Consider the following 16004-nt stretch of genomic DNA (forward strand, 5'->3'; position numbering starts at 1 on the left):
CCCACCACCTGCTCCCACCCGGCGATTCTATCAAGAGGACCGTGGACCAAGCTCCCTTTAACCCTTTCCGTGTTGTTGTCATTACATAATCTTACTTTTTTCTTTTTAAACGATTTAAACACAGATAATACACTTACAGAGATGTTAATGTAACACACAAAAATATTAATATCACGTGAGTATGAAATCGGGATTTTTATTTCTAATAATCACATCTTTCCTTTTAAACCCAGTTATTTGTTCGGCTAAAATCAACAGATTACCACATGACACAGAACATGTTTTTGGAGCTAAAACGAACAGTTTTAACTGTAGAGCCATAGTATTAATAAATGAAAAAATAAGACGGAATAATTGTATGAATTTTGTCGATTTTGACTGTGGAACGAAATACGACTCTGGAACGTTTTATGATTCCACACCTTTTTCACGGCTTTGAATGCGTCTTTTCTTTGTCCTTAAATCCAAACAGCGATTTTGCCGATTTTAATTTGAGGTAGCGTCATCTATTCTGTTGGCAATAAATTGGCAAATAATACATATGTTGTTGCAAGTTTACCTGCATTATCCAAACATTGATAAATAATGTGCCGCTATATTATGTACCTCTTTCATTAAATAAACGCGATCTTATTTGGAAGTGATGAAAATTTTAAAATTAAGTGTTGCTGCTAAAAATGCAATTACTTTCAAATTTTTAATATTTTTCATTTTCGTGATTATGATAAAAAATTCAACTCGATTTGAAAATACATTTTTTCATAATAATTTAGATAGAAGGATAATTTTGGCAGTCGGAGAAAATTTTGTTTTTCTTTCTTGAGTCTTTATGCCAAAACAAAGGAAGTTTTTTAATTATTTATACCGTAAAGTAGAAGAATACTGAACCTGATTCTCACTGATTCTGAAAGCTGACTCTCCTTTTGGCAATTAAAGAAATTTTCTAGTAGTTTTTACTACATAATTCCGTTAAACGATTTTTTTTAATTTTTCCTAGTAACCAAAGGAAAAATTAATTGGTGATAATTTGTACGTTCTATTCAATTAAAACCAGGCTCAAAAATTGATAATTTGTACTTTGCAGAAAAATGATTCGGTGTGGAGTCCTGACAGTGAGTGATCGGTGTTCTGCTGGGGGAGCTGAAGACAAAAGTGGTCCGGCCTTAATCAAGCTGCTGGAAGGTCAAAAGAAACACCAGTACACAATCGAACAGGCGACAGTTATCCCAGACGAAAAGAGTCAAATCGAAGCAGTTCTCAAGCATTGGTCGGACGATTTACACCTTGATTTGGTTTTAACCACTGGAGGCACTGGATTTGCTCCTCGTGATGTTACACCAGAGGCCACCAAGTCCGTGCTGGACTCGGAGGCGCCTGGAATCGTGATTGCCATGATGACAGCCAGCCTCAGCATCACTCCAATGGCCATGCTCTCTCGATCAGTCGCAGGAGTCAGGGGACAAACCCTGATCGTTAACCTGCCAGGAAGTCCTAAAGGCGCCTCAGAAAATGCGGAAACTGCCTTGAGAGCAATTCCGCATGCAGTAGCACTTCTTAAGGGAGACATCAAGAATGTTGAAAAGGTAAATTGCTTCATTTATTTAATATTTAATCCAATTTTAAATGCCGACCACTTTTCAAGAAATTATGTCCGTTAGAAATTAGTCTAAATTTTTACTTTTATAAATTCCAACGATTCAGCAAACCATAAATAGTGGGGAACTATTCATTTGACATATTGTCATCTTTTATCAAAAACCAATCAAAAACTATTGAATTGCAGCAAAAAATACACTAATTTATTTTCCTTGTAAGCGAATTTTTTTAATTAATATTATAATTGTTAATTCGATTCTGATTTCTAATGTGTTTAATTTAAGGTGCACCAAAAGCTGCACTGTGGCTGCAGTCACGAGCCTGAACATGTTGGAGATATTACCAAAGTTGCACACCGACCTCGCAAGTCCCCGTATCCAATGATAAGCGTCAACGCAGCTCTAAAAATAATTTACACCGAAGTTGAGTCTCTCCAAAAAGCTTACAAGATGCCTATTCATTTAGCGCTGGGCTGTATTGCGGCGGAAGATGCCGTTTCTCTTTGCAACATTCCTCCGTATGCAGCGTCAGTCAAGGATGGCTACGCTGTCCTGAGCGCTGATGGGGCTGGTGAGCGACAAGTGGTTGGTGATGTGCTTGCAGGAGGCAATCTTCAGATGAAATTGTTTCAACCAGGCGAGTGTTTAAGAATTACCACGGGAGCAGCTGTTTGTGGTGGAGCAGATGCTGTTGTTCAGGTAAAATCTCGATTTTCAATAATAAATAAATTAGGAATTAAGACAGAAAAATGTAGCTAGTTAGCATATTTTTAAGTCAGTCCTTCATCTCAAAACAAAGCTAGACAGAAAAATTGAAGAAGGCACAGACTAAAAATTATGAGCTAAATATTTTTTAAACCTTATTGACAAATTTTCTATAAAACAATTTACTTGTATTAGGTGGAAGACACAGAGCTGCTTCTGTCCACGCCTGACGGTAGAGAGGAGCTGAAAATAAACATCATTGATGCGCCTCAAAAAGGCCAAGATATAAGGCCAGTTGGAAGCGACCTTGCAATCGGACAGGTTGTGGTTGAGAGGGGAAACGAAATCGGACCTGCGCAGGTTGGCGCCCTCGCTTCAGCCGGCGTGAAGACAATATTGACTTACAAGCGGCCCAAGATTGCCGTGCTCTCCACAGGGAATGAAATTCAAGATATTTCATCTCCCTCGCCTGGTCCATTTGTCATTTACGACTCAAACCGACCCACTCTGATCGCCTTATTAACCCAGCAAGGATTCCAAGTTGAAGATTTGGGAATCGCTAAAGACGACCCAGACGCGATCGCCGAAACCCTGAAAAAAGGTTTCGCCAGTGCCGACGTGGTGGTCAGCTCAGGAGGCGTGTCCATGGGCGAGAAGGACTTCCTGAAACACATTTTAATCACCAAATTCCTGGCCAAGATTCACTTTGGTAGAGTTAACATGAAGCCAGGCAAACCAACAACATTCGCCACCTGCGACTTCAAAGGCCAGAAGAAACTGGTATTCGCCCTGCCAGGAAACCCAGTCTCCGCTACTGTCACCTGCCACCTGTTCGCCCTGCCAGCCTTGAGGGTCATGGCCGGCTTCAGCAGTGGTTATTCCAGAGAAATCACTGTCCAACTCGCAGAAACCATCACCCTCGACTCCAGGCCCGAATACTGCCGAGCAGTCCTCGAGAGGGCACCGGTGCCAACAAAAAGCGTGCCGGTGGCCCATTTAACTGGAAATCAAATGAGCAGCCGACTGCTCAGCCTGCAGAGTGGCAGTGTTCTGATTGAGCTGCCTGGAGGAACAAAAGAAAAGGGAACGCTGCAGAGAGGAGAACTGGTTAAAGCGCTGCTTATCTAGTGATGTTGAAATTGGCACAAGTAGGAGGGCTAGTGAATTTAGAATGATTTTATTTTTGTAATCTGGTTCAATAAATGAATTATTTTTCTACAAGATTTGTGCGTTTTTAAATCAGGGTTTACACAGTTATCCATCCCGTTTTTTACAGACTTAATTTTTTCTAAAATGCTTGTGAAATGAACGAAAAAGTGCGGGTCAAAAGCTCAGAAGAGAAAAAATCTTTCCAAGTTTACTTAAATATTAATTTCAATCTCTGGACATAAAAATGAATCGTTTCTTTAAAAGATTTATGCGAAAGTTAGATTTCGATGTGAGATTTTAAAAGTAAATTTAGTCTTACTTTTAAGACTCGGAACCGGTCTTGCTAGCCTTTTGGAGCAATTATTACAGCACATGCAGTGAATTAATTACCAATACAAAAAGGCAGTTTCTTAGTTCTGAAAAATTCCAAAGCAAAACAATTTTGGATCTTTCTTTTTGTTATTTGTGCGATTATTAAGGTAGCCGCGCGGGCGTGGGGCCCGTTGCCGCCGATTTTGCGTCTTTCGTGGGTCAGGGCTACTCAAAATGAACAAAAGACGCTCAAATCAATTTGGAATGGTAATTTCCCAAGGAGTTTTTCTATGAGGATAATTTTGTCCTATTTTTATGTCCCAAAATGAGATTAAATCCAGAAAAAACTGGGCTGTCTGTCAATTTTCCGCGCTTTTGTAAGACTATTATGCTGCTTTGATTTTTCTGTTTTTATTATTTTTATTTCTTGGGAGATATTTTCAGTGTTTTTTCGACTCGCATTTAGCATTGATTGCACACTGCCATTCCATTTCTCCACAAGTATCACACTTTTTTGACGGCTTAACCTGAAAAACCGTGACCACCTTGGCTCTGTCATCAAACTTGCAACTAATGCTGAGATCCTTGATGAGGAACGAGTAGAAGTGGTTGGCCCACCGGTCTCTCAGGTAGACGGACCTTGGGTCTTCTCGCAACACGCTGCTTATTGCGGAAATCATGTGCTTGGTGTCCTGCGAATTTTCTACAAGTTGGATCACGGCTCTTTCGCTAAATCTGGAAGCATAAATAATAATTGAGATTAGCTTGGTGATTTAATTCTCATTTATTAGCGTCGAGAACCTGAAGACCCCAGGCTGGTTTTAAAGCTAAAACTCTACGAAAAGATTGTAACTGATTATTTATGAACCCTTCAATTGATTTTTAAAGGCGAAAATCATCCCTTGCAATTCCCACCACTTTTTGCTGAAAAAAAATGACTTAAAAATTAGCCAAATTGAAACAGATATCAAAAACAATATAATATTGCCAAAATATATTTTGAGGTGAATGAAATGATGTGTCACTCTTTTTACATAATCTTATGTATTATTTACTTTTTTAATGAAGAAATGGGCGGTAATTGCAATAAAATCGAATTTTTATTGCTGGAAACTATATCTGATTAAAAAACAGATGTAATTACCTGACATTCAGTCTGACAACAGGAGGTTGATCAATCCAGGAAGGTACTTTCACCGTGGGTTGCACTGCTTCATTCTTTGAAGGCGACTGAGGTGCTAATGCACAGGCGACAGGTTTGCTTCGAACAGCCGCGGCACCTGGCAAATCTTCCTCCCCGTCCGGCTCCTCTCTGCAGCTGATGGACCTGTTTGGTGTGTTGGGGGCTGGACTAAAACTGGTAGCTGAAAATGTGGCTTCGTCTTCGCTGGAGCTACCAGTGGCCACCTCTCGGTAAAGGCCTGCGTTCAGCGTTGATTCGTCTTCGTCGTCCTCTTGGTTGATGCACCACGGGCTGTCATAGTGTGGTATGTACGGTTTTATGTCCAGCACTGGAGTGCCATCCACCATGTCCACTCCGGAGAAATAAATTGAGGCACCTGCAAAATTTAAATTATGAGATTTGTTATTTTTAAAATTAAACTTTTTGTCGTGGAGGAATTCTTGAGCATTTTTTCTGGAATATATGGAGATTAGCGTTCACAATGAGAAAAACTCGTATTCTAATCATGCTAAATCATTTACCTTGCCAAAATATGCTCATTTAGACAGACTACCACTTCTAAATTTTAACCAGCATTTTTAGGAATTTTTGAAACTTGAGTAACTTTTTACTTTAATTTTTTAATTAATAAAAAACGAAATATTTTTATTTAGTATGGAATAAAATGTTGCCTGAAGTGTTTCTAGCATACATAGAAAATTTGAAGATTATTTTCCACCTAATTAGAGATATGTAGTGTCAAAGGATAAAAAAGGTATATTTTTTAGTCTGGTGAGTCTGATTTTGACCTGCAGAGCATGTTGTGGATCACCCATGAGGTCAGAAAATACCATCAGAACAGGTAATAAATCGAATCCTGGCGTCAGGGTAGCCCTGGAGCAATCGGTATATTATTCAATTCCAATTTTTACTGACGCCGAGGAGATAATCTGCTAGATCTAAGTTAAGAACTTTCGAAATATCTTTAATTCAACCCTTTGGGAGCCGTGATGTGCCCACAATCTCGCCAGGAAACATATACCTTGGACTTTTTCAATCTTCACTAGAGAAAGGCCTATGGGGGATGGCCTGTGAGGGCTTCTGGTGCCAAAAACACCAACTCTTTCACCATTCAGCCTCGGAGGAGCCACCTTGGCTTTGACGTGACCCTTTTCATTTTTATGAAAATGAAATATTAACCTGAGAAAATGAAAAAACTTAAGCTCACGTGGAACCAAAAAAATTAATAATACACACCATAGATGTGAGAAGTTTCCAAGGCCTTCAAGGGTGTGCTCAGGGTTGGTGAACAGTTCCTTTCTCAAAGTCAACTTGGCTGTGCTCTCTTTGCAAATGCCTGGTTGACGCGGAGTTCCTTTTTTCTCAGCGAACCAAGATGAGATATAACCAATTATTTGAAAGTCCACTGTGTGTGGAGTTTGTGACAAAGACGATGACGGCTGCTGCGGTTCAGATCTTGACTTCCCTTCTAAGAGATTTGGTGGTTCCTGCAGAAGAAAGGCCTCTGGAGCTTTCAGTATATCTTTGATCTTCTCCATTTCCTTCTTGTGCACATGCCCAAGTGACTGAATTTGCTGCCTAGTTTAAAATAAAATGTTTTTTAAATTATATTAATGTAAAATTAAATGATTTTTTTTGTTAATATGTAAAACATAATTTAATAAGTAATAAAAAATACAAACCTTAAATTTTTCAGTTCACATCTAGCAACGTTGATCTGTTGGTCCATGACATTTTTATTTGTCTTCAAATTTTCTAATTTAGATGGGTCCGCACCTAAATGTTGTGCCATCGAGTTTTGTTTGTGTTTATACTTGGTCGGGACGGTCGGGACTCATTGAGGATAAATAATGTAGGTCTCATCCACTCAAGTTCTCTTCTAGTGCCATCTATCGTATGTACTTAATACTTAAAGCCAAACGTAATACGTGATGTTCTCACTTAAATACAAGAAGAGAAAACAGTTCGCCATGTTTGACTCCTTAAAGAGCGGTAGATTTAAACCTCCTGACATTCTTAGCTATTTTCGAAAACAACGCAAAATCCAAGATGGCATTACATCCGGTTCATGAGTGCTCATAGAAAATTTCATTCCCCTGATTCCCCTTTGATCATCAGACTTGTTTATATGTTTTGTTGAATTACAGAGGCAAAAAGCAACATTGATTGAATAAAATAATACATAGATAGTTGAAAAGAAATAATAGATACTGACTAAATAATAATAAGTTTCCCTCGTTCAAACTCAGGTTGTCGTGTAAAACTCCATGGTACGTTTAATATGCTTAAATTACTAGATTCAGACTTAAAATTAAGAAATTCCTTCTAGCGTCTCTTCAGTTAATATTTCTCCGACAAGAGCGTCCCATCAAGATGTAAGAGATGATCTCTAAAGGGTGCCCGAAATGCAAGAACCAGGTAACAAATTTTTAACAAAAATAATTCATTATTCATTAATTATGGTAAATTTTCCTAACGTAAAGGTGGCTGTCGCTTGCAAAGCGTGCCCCTGCGGTCACATCTTCTTCACCGCTCGCAACAGAGCACGCACCTTGGACAGCTTGATCGTGCCATCATCAAGCAATGCTGGTGAAAATCAGGGACAGAGGAGAACAGAGAGGGTCAAGCGTGAGAAGCCTAAGTTCTACGACTCATTGCAGTACGAAAACAAACTGAAAAAGGTACGGAGTTTCGCACAATTGACCGGGTTTGTTTTGCAGACGAGAATATAGATAGGTTCTAAATTTTTTATCTAAAATTTTTTGTATTGACTTGTTAAGTACATATTATGTAAAAATTAATGGTAGTTTGAATTTTAGATTAATTTAACTTTTTTCTTGTAAATTCTTGAGCTTGGAAGCAGTTGAAGCTCTGAAAAAATTAGATCAGACTACTAATTAGTCAAGAATACTTTTGAGCGGTTCTGGTTTTGTAATTTTTAATATTTGTATATTCTTGATGTCAATATATATTTAAATAATGCAAGTTATGGCATACAGCTAGCAAAATATCGCAAAAACAAACAACTTTTTTATTGCTTCTCAATGTAATTAAAAATGGATAAAGGTTTAGTTTCCTTGGGTAGTTAGAGGAAAATTTGAAAAAATATTACCAAACGTAATATTTTGTAAGTCTTAAAATCAATTGTTAAAATGCGATTATTACCGGAAATGTCCAAAAAAACTGTCCACCCTTTAAATTTTGGACACACGAAATAAATTAGGGATTGGTTTATTCACAGAGAAGAAAAACAAAAATAACTCAACCCGTTTATGAGGAGGAAAAGGATGAAGAAGAGGAAGATTCAGACCCGAAGAACAAGAAAAGGAGAGTCCTGAAGAAGGTTCAGGAGGATGAGGAGGATCCTATGATAAGCTTGTCAAATGAAAGGCTTCAGCAGTGTGCCATAGAATTGGCAGAGTTGAATCGAAAAATCAACTCGGTGTCATGGAAGATTTAAGAAAACGACTTGGTGCTTCTGATTGATGTAATTAGATTAAGCAAATAAAATAAAACATGACGAGATCTCGACTAATCAAGCAGTTTCAATAAAACATCAATGTAGTAAATACTGGAATGTGGCACAGTCAAGGCGATAAAATCGTGTAGAATGCAAATATATAAAATCTAGCAATATACATAAATATAAGATCTCAAATTAATATCATACTAGCTCCCAATCACTTTCAATACAAGTCTTTGGTTCGTGGTGAAATGAAAATACTTTTTGATTGTGCACGATTATCCTGCTTTCCTGATCAACAGCAGACACCTTGTCGTCGGCGGACACTAAAAATGCAATTCCCATATAAATATAATTTGAAACCAATGTTAGCCAAAATACCCACCAGTCAGATAAGTTGCACTTCCGGGCAACTTTTTCCAAAAGTCGCCGATGAAATTGACATCGCTGATACCGCACCTGCGGTAGATTTCGCCGTTTGGCGTCAGGACCCAGACGCCAGTGGCGCTGATTGTGAGATTCACGGCCTCCACTCCAGGCACGATCACCCAGCCTGTCCCCAGAGGAAAGTCAGGGAACACGGCTTCTCGGACGTATACGTTATTCTTGTTGTCCAGCGCCCACACCATGTAGGCCATGCAGCCAGCCACTACCTTCAAGAAAAACCGGGTATGATTAGTAAAAAAATTAAATACTTCTAAAAATTTTAATAAACCACCGTCAAAATGTTTATCAAATAATAAATTATGAGTATTCATTCTCTATAGTTGTTTTAAAAAAATGTCACATTAAATTAATATTATACTAGCTCCCAATCACTTTCAATTCAAGTCTTTGGTCCAAGAGTCAAAAAAATTAAATAAATTTCTTCCGCTCTCAGAAGAGCGACTGTTTCGGCCATCAAAATCCTCTTGGTGGTTTGTTTGATTTAATTTCCATTCTAAAAAAAATTTCTTGATGTTAGGAGCAGATTTTTCACTCTTTGACAAAATAACCCAAATAGGAAAGGATGGATTTATTTGGCTTATATTTGAACTGTCGTAAGAGGATTTAATATCACAGTGAGATTTGAGTTGTCAGATTTGGGAGGTTGTTTTCGACTTCGTTGCTCGTTTCTCTTTTTGTTTAGACTATGAAAGGAGTGTAGGCAGACGTTTTGAAAGATCCCTTATTATTAAAAAATTCTTATCAGATAATACTGTGGCTATGAATTTTGTTTCCTAGAAAAACTTATATTTTACACACTTTGTTTCAAAGTAAAATTCTTAATTATAACGCAAATATACTCAAAGTAGTGATTTATAAGATTTCACACCCTCGATTAACTCTTCCTTATTAAAAACGAAATGTTGCTTCCAGTAAAAAGGACAAGATAAAAAATTAAAACTATCATTGAAAATTCAGAATGTCTTAGTTACTTTCAGAAAGTGGACATCCTCCTCTTTCATCACATCGTCCTCAACTTGAATCCAGCAAGGAGAAAAATCGCAAGCTTTAAGATCATGCGCTGATCCAACAGCCATATAAATTGATCCAGTCGTATCACATGCCCAAATCGTATCAATTCCACAGGAAATGTAATCAAAATGTGCCGTTGACTCTGGAAAACGCACGTATTCAGAAATTTTTTCTTAAATTTCGATTATAATCACGCACTAATTTGAGCCAAATCAAGCTCCTTCCAGCCGCTTCCCGCCGTATTCTGTTCACTTAAACCCTGTCGGATGAGAACTCGGCCTTCTGCGTCCAGGACCCAGAGGGAGTTAATCAAGGATGAAAGACACACTATCTTGCTGCTGCTAGCAGGAGGCACGGCCTGCGGGTGAAAAGAAAATGAGATATATTTTTTATTGTATTTTAATTTTACATAAAAAAGCTGCGAGTCAGGCCTGGAACAGTAGAGCTCCCCTTGGGAGCTGAGGTACCACAGCTGACCAGCTCCGTCAGAGGAGCCTTCTGCCGATATTTCATGCCAGCGGACAGACAGCTCGATCGGGTGGACAACGTCCCATTTGTGACCTGATAGATCAAAAATTGATTCTGTTAAATGTATGATATAAATGGAAAAAAACCTACCTATGAACTCTGAGTTATTCATGTGGATCAAGGAGGAGTTTTTGGTTGCAACCCATATGGACGAATCGGTGGCTGCCACAAGCAACTCACCCTGCAAAATCAAATAACATTTTTGGGTTTAATGCTATTTAAAATTTAAAAAGATAACTGAAAATCCCAATCAAGTGACAACTTAAATAGCAAATCAGTGTACAAAGATAATTTTAAAAATTAATAGTTTTACTTATGGAAAAAGGATTTCATTTCTTATATTTTTCAATGATTCTTTGTACTAATGTTATTTTATTCATTTATTATTCAAAGGAAATTTCAGAAAAAAAGAAAAGTTTTTTTGAACAGATTACCAAACAGTGCAGTAAATTTAATCCGAGAACGCCATTTCTCAAATTCGAATTATTAATGATGCCGCTATTTTTTTCCGAAAAGACCAGCGCGACGTCCAACGTGGCAGCCCTAATATTGAATATTATGTCTCTAAATTCCCAAACAATTCCGTTGCACCCTCCAATAAATGAACTTCTTATTTAGATAAAATTAAATTGGATAAGAGTAACGTTTCAATGGGGTTTTTCTGGGAAGTACATAAATACATTTCATTGATAATATTACCAATTGTGAAATCGTGTAAAAAATAGTAGAAAAAAGCTGTTAAGTACTAAAACAGTATTTTAACCATTCTTCTGATTTAGTAAAGTAAAAATAATTACGGTGATATTGATGTTTTCTTCAGCCAGAGGCCTCGGTATGCCACCATTGACGAGGACCTGCCACCAAGAAGGCGCCTGTTTCGGCAGCTCACCGGAATGGACGAGCGCGTCAAAGGAAAAATATAGCGCATTGCGTCTGTCCAGGACCCAACCAATGGTGTAGAAACCCATGGGCACCGTTTTCATGCTGAGCGCCGCGTCCACCATAGGCTCGCCGTTGGGTGTGGCGATTCGCAGCCAGTGCGTGCCCGACGGCTGCGCCTCAGAGACGCACGCCCGCTGCCATAGCTGCCCACTTCCCGCGGACACAACCCATATTGAGAATCCTGAGCATGTAACCTTGGCGACGGGAAAGTCGCTCGGAATGCTGATCACCCCATTTTCTCCTGAAAAAAACCCAGATATTTAATTACTAAAAGGCCTTAACAAAAGATAAATATTTTGAACCAATTTGCAAGCGTTACAAACAATAAAAACAACGTAATTCTTACCATGGTACTGCAGTGAACAGTCTGCAGTGACAATCCAGGCAGTTCCAGTCTCTGTGACGGCCAAGGCCCTGACTCCACGCACCTCCTGTGTCCAATTTTGCTCAACAAAGGGGTTCTCGTGGCTGCAGTTGGCCCGGAAAGCCACCCCGCGGTGCACCCTCCACACCACCTTGCCGTCAGGGGTTGTCTGCACCTCCTGGGCGCGCCACTCACTTTCGCGCCACTTGAGCTCGCTCTCCACGCTGGTGCTGAACTTGATGGAGCCGTGCGGCCCGATGCAGCACACAAACCACTTGCTGACCAACAGGTTGGCTACTGGTTCCAGAAGGCTGAACTGCACCCAATGGTCTGTGGTCTCAGTGGCCGTCGACTGCTGAAGAGGGTGGATGCCGGTCACAGGCAGCAGAGTCGAAGTTGTCGAGTCCAGACTCATTTGCTTCGAGCTGGTCGACATTGACCGCTCCTTCTTTGCCAAAGGCAGAACGGTGGGTCTCACGGGTGTGGTCTCCTTCTGCTCTTCTGCAACGGCAGGTGGAGAAAGCTGGCCGCCAGGGTTTAGCAGATCTCGAAGCACCGGCATCACCTGCAAGAAGTTATGGCGAGAGCTAGATAATCTCAATCGGCACAAAATTTGGCGGACATATGTTCCTTTTCTGATAATTTATTTACTCTTGAGGTCTCAGTCACATAAATTTATGGGGGGCTGGATGAATTGGCTTCAGCCTTGGCGGCTGAGAGCCTTTGAATTTTTTTTTTGACCAGTGGTGGCTGGCGGCTTACCACGTGACCCTAAATTTGCAGCCTGGCTGAAACCTCTATTTTTTCTTTCATTTTTTCATCAATTAAATTAGATAATTCAAATATTCCATTGTATTTTCAGATAAAAAAATGAAATTTATTCAGCTCTTTTTAATTTGGGACTTTATTTTGAGCTGTTGAAATTTAAATAGAACCCTTGAACAATAAGTTCAAAATATTATCCATCATAATTAATGTGATTATTTGTTTTCCCTCTTACTAATTTTGAAAATTCAATCATGGGCTTGTGTTCTCTGCGCAAAAGTCATAAAACCTACTCAAACATGGCCGCTCCTAGAGTCTTGAGATGTTGAGGTAGGTCAGGTGTCAGAATCATTACTTATCAAACATACTACGTGCTTTCATTGTTGCAAATTCGACAGTGAAAATTTGGTATTTGAGCGATATGCAATTTATCGACCAGTGCCTAAAGTGTACCCCTATGGTGGCAAATTTGTGAATATCATATGAAAACAATATGCATGGTTGCGAAGGGCAGTGACCCTTTCCTTATCTTCATTTTTTGATAAAAAGTTTAATCTGCTGGTATGGTTTTTGAGTGATTTTAACCATATCAAGTCATATTCTAAATTTCGCGCGGAGACTGGGGGCGGCAGTCATGCGAAGCTCAATTGGGTGACAGCGCACGGCGCAGTGGTAGTTTGAAGAAAAAAAAATTGTTACTGAGATATTTGGTGAAAATATCTGTCCAGATATTTTAGTTTTAATATTTTATTTCATTCATCCTTTAAAAAAAAATCTTAATGTTTCCAGTGTTTGTGAAGGATCAAAAATTAAAAAAGAATCTAGATGATACCTCGGCAAGTTTGGACTCTTTGTCAGCCACATCACGTTCAATCGAGTCGGGACTGCGAAGGTCTGGCAGAGGCAGAGGCCGGCACGGCATCCCAGTCAAAATGTCGTCCGGCGACAGCTTGAGGACGCGGCTCGCCAGGTCATCCTGCTCCTCCCCAAAACTCTCAGACCCAGACTCAGTGTCCGAGGGGGCCAGAACGTGTCTGATTTTCTTCTTCTTCCTGCGGCCTTTGAACAGGACCTCCTCGAACTCCTGCTGGCCGATGGTGTCCAGCTTGCTGGGAGTGCTTTCAAGGAGGGTTAAGCCAACAGTTGATTCGAGCTTGACCACAGGCGGCAGCTCCACCGCCTCAGTGGCCAACACTGGCTCTTCCTTCTGTCGCTGGAAAGGTGCCGATAAGCTGCTCATTATCTTGTGAAAGGGAATCTTGTTGGTCAGGTCCTTGATGGACGAGACCGCTGTAGCGGCAAGTGGCGCCTCTGACGGCGACAATACTGACTGCTCGCTGCCGCCCTTCGGCAGGCCCACGATGGACGCCTCTGGTTGGCAAGCCAGCCTCACTAAAGACCTTTTGCCTTCCAGCACAAAAATCTCGTCTTTGGTCACCGCGAAGTCTAGGATGCCACGCAGCTCATCAGCAACGGCGACAACCGAGATCGAGTCAGGGTCGAGGACAAATAAATCGTTGCCTGAGCACGTGACCAGCATGTGCTCTTTGAATACTACCAAGCGGCCAAGTTGCTGCACTAGAGGATGCGTCACCTCCTGGAAAAGAAATTGTTTTAAGAGGAAATTTCCTGCAGAAAACAAAACTTGCAATATATTTTTGCTTTATATTTCAAATTCATTTTTCAGGATTTTTTACGTTTTGTTCATTGATGACCTCACTGACCTGATCACTGGACGTTCCTTCTGGAAAGGAAAGGCTACGAGAGCGCAAAATATGTGGAGGTGCCGGGTTGACGAGTTGAACTCGCAGTTGAGGATTTAACAAGGCGTCCTTCAAAGAGAAAATTAGTTCCTAAGTGTGACAAGCCTTCGGAAAAACCAACTTTAAAAATGAGCGTCTGCTGCACTGTTCCTTGCCGGTCAGCAACCCAGACCCTCAAGCCAGGTCTGCTGGTGTAGATGATCTCTTGGTTTGGAAGGCCGTTCGGAGAGACGCAGAAAGTTGCGCCAAGATAACCAAGCCTAATAATGTGTTAATTTCTTGTTAAATCCTGGAGATTGAATAAACATACCTTTTTCTTTCTCGCTGTCCAACCTGCGTAATATTTTGGGGATCGTCAGGGTTGCAGATAATTGTCCTCAACAGAGACGAGACTAGTAGCAACTGGTGGCAGAAGCTCAGTTGCACAATTGAGAATTTTTCATCCAGTAATTCCATTGACTTGCTCAAATGCTTAAAATAAAAAATACATATATTTTTAAGTGAAATGATTCAAAGGACAGGGAAATCATCAGTACCATGTAAAAATCCAATTTGGTCAACACGATCATTCCAGACACGTCACCACTGAACAATTTCATTCCATTGAGACTCCACTCCAGGGCAGAAATTTTGCTATTGTGCAGTCCAGACACACGATAGCGCTCGATCTGAATGTAAAAACAAAACATCAAAAATGCATTATTTAGAACGCCTCATTTGCCGGTGTGACAAACCAACCTGTTTATTCTGAGACGGCAGCCGTGGTACCTTGAAGATGGTGACAACCCCTGCAGAGCTGCCAGCGGCCACCAAGAAGTCCACGGTGGACACCAGGCGGACACTGGTGATGCTGTCCGACGCATCCTGCCATAATTAAACAATTAATTTTCCTCATAACAATACCATTATCTCTTGGGTCTACCTCGCACTTGAGCCTCTGGACGTGTCCCGTGGCGCGGTCGAACCAGAGGACGAAGCCGTGGTCGGTGCCGACGGCGATGAACTCGGGCAGGGCATCGACGCAGGTGAGACTCAGGTCGTCGAAGAAGAGGCCGCGCTGCACCCTCTGCGGAACTTGCTGCAGCAGCGCAGTCAGCGGCGCCCATTCCCGAAGCATTGCTGCTCCGTCGACAATTCAACTCCGGCCCCGAAGGCGGCCTGTTCACGGGACACGGTCGCCGACGGCCAGTTCAGTTCGTCGCCTTCAATTTCGATCGCGAAGGGGGCGCGGCTGAAAACACCTGCTCCTGCCAGTCGTGCCTGCTTGCTGGAAAGCGCGCGCAGCACCTTTTGGTGTTTGTGTTTGTGTCACTTCTGTTTCTTTCCATTTACGCTCGTCACTCATTTTGTTAATTTGCCTGGCAAATTTTAATTATACGATCAGCTGTTTTTCTAAGTTTCAATTCATCACGGGACAAATTGATGGGCAATACTTAATTCCAATAAAAATGTATAAATTGGCAGGGCTATAGGAACTATTAATATAAATAATATATAGGATCGTGTGTGTACTATATTTGCACTTATTCAGCTTCAAAGCTTTTAGAATAGCGTGGGTGGTTTTTTTCAACCGAATGTGGGCCAGCTGTTCGCGAGACGAGAGGATTCAGTGCCAAAATATAGCCAGTGAAATTTTGCACATGAACGAGCACTCGCAGCAATTCCGCGCGACTCTTTCGAAGTTTGAATTTAAAAATCCGGCCCTGAGCCGCACAACCAAGCATGACCTATTTCAATTGTAAATTATTAGCAATCGGTGAAATTGATTGGGATATTC

The 16004-nt window shown here is 40.6% G+C and overlaps 4 protein-coding genes across 4 annotated transcripts; 2 read left to right on the top strand and 2 right to left on the bottom strand.

Annotated features, from left to right (window-relative positions):
• Positions 1-26: 26 nt before the first annotated feature.
• Positions 27-3523, top strand: cin (Molybdenum cofactor synthesis protein cinnamon). The gene is made up of 4 exons (XM_065495595.1): positions 27-175; positions 1085-1583; positions 1881-2294; positions 2496-3523. Exons 2-4 carry the CDS (start codon positions 1089-1091, stop codon positions 3426-3428), a joined length of 1842 nt encoding a protein of 613 aa, XP_065351667.1. The 5' UTR covers positions 27-175; positions 1085-1088; the 3' UTR covers positions 3429-3523.
• Positions 3459-6785, bottom strand: LOC135947042 (tRNA (adenine(37)-N6)-methyltransferase). Its single transcript, XM_065495597.1, has 5 exons — positions 6627-6785; positions 6181-6522; positions 5966-6123; positions 4906-5320; positions 3459-4496 (listed from the first exon to the last, which is right to left on the bottom strand). The coding sequence occupies exons 1-5, from the start codon at positions 6734-6736 to the stop codon at positions 4202-4204; spliced, it is 1320 nt and encodes a 439-aa protein (XP_065351669.1). The 5' UTR covers positions 6737-6785; the 3' UTR covers positions 3459-4201.
• Positions 6786-7162: 377 nt separating this feature from the next.
• Positions 7163-8479, top strand: LOC135947045 (UPF0547 protein C16orf87 homolog). The gene is made up of 4 exons (XM_065495600.1): positions 7163-7214; positions 7274-7362; positions 7428-7625; positions 8186-8479. Exons 2-4 carry the CDS (start codon positions 7327-7329, stop codon positions 8402-8404), a joined length of 453 nt encoding a protein of 150 aa, XP_065351672.1. The 5' UTR covers positions 7163-7214; positions 7274-7326; the 3' UTR covers positions 8405-8479.
• On the bottom strand, positions 8470-15465 carry LOC135947038 (tectonin beta-propeller repeat-containing protein 2). The gene is made up of 15 exons (XM_065495592.1): positions 15150-15465; positions 14966-15091; positions 14764-14895; positions 14538-14698; positions 14349-14487; positions 14189-14296; positions 13297-14061; positions 11682-12264; positions 11191-11576; positions 10484-10574; positions 10275-10426; positions 10064-10223; positions 9826-10007; positions 8793-9060; positions 8470-8733 (listed from the first exon to the last, which is right to left on the bottom strand). Exons 1-15 carry the CDS (start codon positions 15342-15344, stop codon positions 8609-8611), a joined length of 3573 nt encoding a protein of 1190 aa, XP_065351664.1. The 5' UTR covers positions 15345-15465; the 3' UTR covers positions 8470-8608.
• Positions 15466-16004: the final 539 nt, after the last annotated feature.

This window comes from Cloeon dipterum, chromosome X, assembly GCF_949628265.1.
Source record: "Cloeon dipterum chromosome X, ieCloDipt1.1, whole genome shotgun sequence".
Classification (NCBI taxonomy): domain Eukaryota; kingdom Metazoa; phylum Arthropoda; class Insecta; order Ephemeroptera; family Baetidae; genus Cloeon; species Cloeon dipterum.

What these genes read in the sequence shown, in the direction of transcription:
- cin (XM_065495595.1), top strand. Translation starts at nt 1,089, where the DNA reads ATGATTCGGTGTGGAGTCCTGACAGTGAGTGATCGGTGTTCTGCTGGG. An exon ending in ACATCAAGAATGTTGAAAAG is followed by an intron (nt 1,584 to 1,880) that starts GTAAATTGCTTC and finishes GTTTAATTTAAG; the next exon opens with GTGCACCAAAAGCTGCACTG. An exon ending in GAGCAGATGCTGTTGTTCAG is followed by an intron (nt 2,295 to 2,495) that starts GTAAAATCTCGA and finishes TACTTGTATTAG; the next exon opens with GTGGAAGACACAGAGCTGCT.
- LOC135947042 (XM_065495597.1), bottom strand. Translation starts at nt 6,736, where the DNA reads ATGGCACAACATTTAGGTGCGGACCCATCTAAATTAGAAAATTTGAAG. An exon ending in GGAAACTTCTCACATCTATG is followed by an intron (nt 6,124 to 6,180) that starts GTGTGTATTATT and finishes TCATTTTCTCAG; the next exon opens with GTTAATATTTCATTTTCATA. An exon ending in GTTGTCAGACTGAATGTCAG is followed by an intron (nt 4,497 to 4,905) that starts GTAATTACATCT and finishes TTATGCTTCCAG; the next exon opens with ATTTAGCGAAAGAGCCGTGA.
- LOC135947045 (XM_065495600.1), top strand. Translation starts at nt 7,327, where the DNA reads ATGATCTCTAAAGGGTGCCCGAAATGCAAGAACCAG. An exon ending in GCCCGAAATGCAAGAACCAG is followed by an intron (nt 7,363 to 7,427) that starts GTAACAAATTTT and finishes CCTAACGTAAAG; the next exon opens with GTGGCTGTCGCTTGCAAAGC. An exon ending in ACGAAAACAAACTGAAAAAG is followed by an intron (nt 7,626 to 8,185) that starts GTACGGAGTTTC and finishes GTTTATTCACAG; the next exon opens with AGAAGAAAAACAAAAATAAC.
- LOC135947038 (XM_065495592.1), bottom strand. Translation starts at nt 15,344, where the DNA reads ATGCTTCGGGAATGGGCGCCGCTGACTGCGCTGCTGCAGCAAGTTCCG. An exon ending in GCTTGATTTGGCTCAAATTA is followed by an intron (nt 10,008 to 10,063) that starts GTGCGTGATTAT and finishes TGCGTTTTCCAG; the next exon opens with AGTCAACGGCACATTTTGAT. An exon ending in AAGTGCAACTTATCTGACTG is followed by an intron (nt 8,734 to 8,792) that starts GTGGGTATTTTG and finishes TTGCATTTTTAG; the next exon opens with TGTCCGCCGACGACAAGGTG.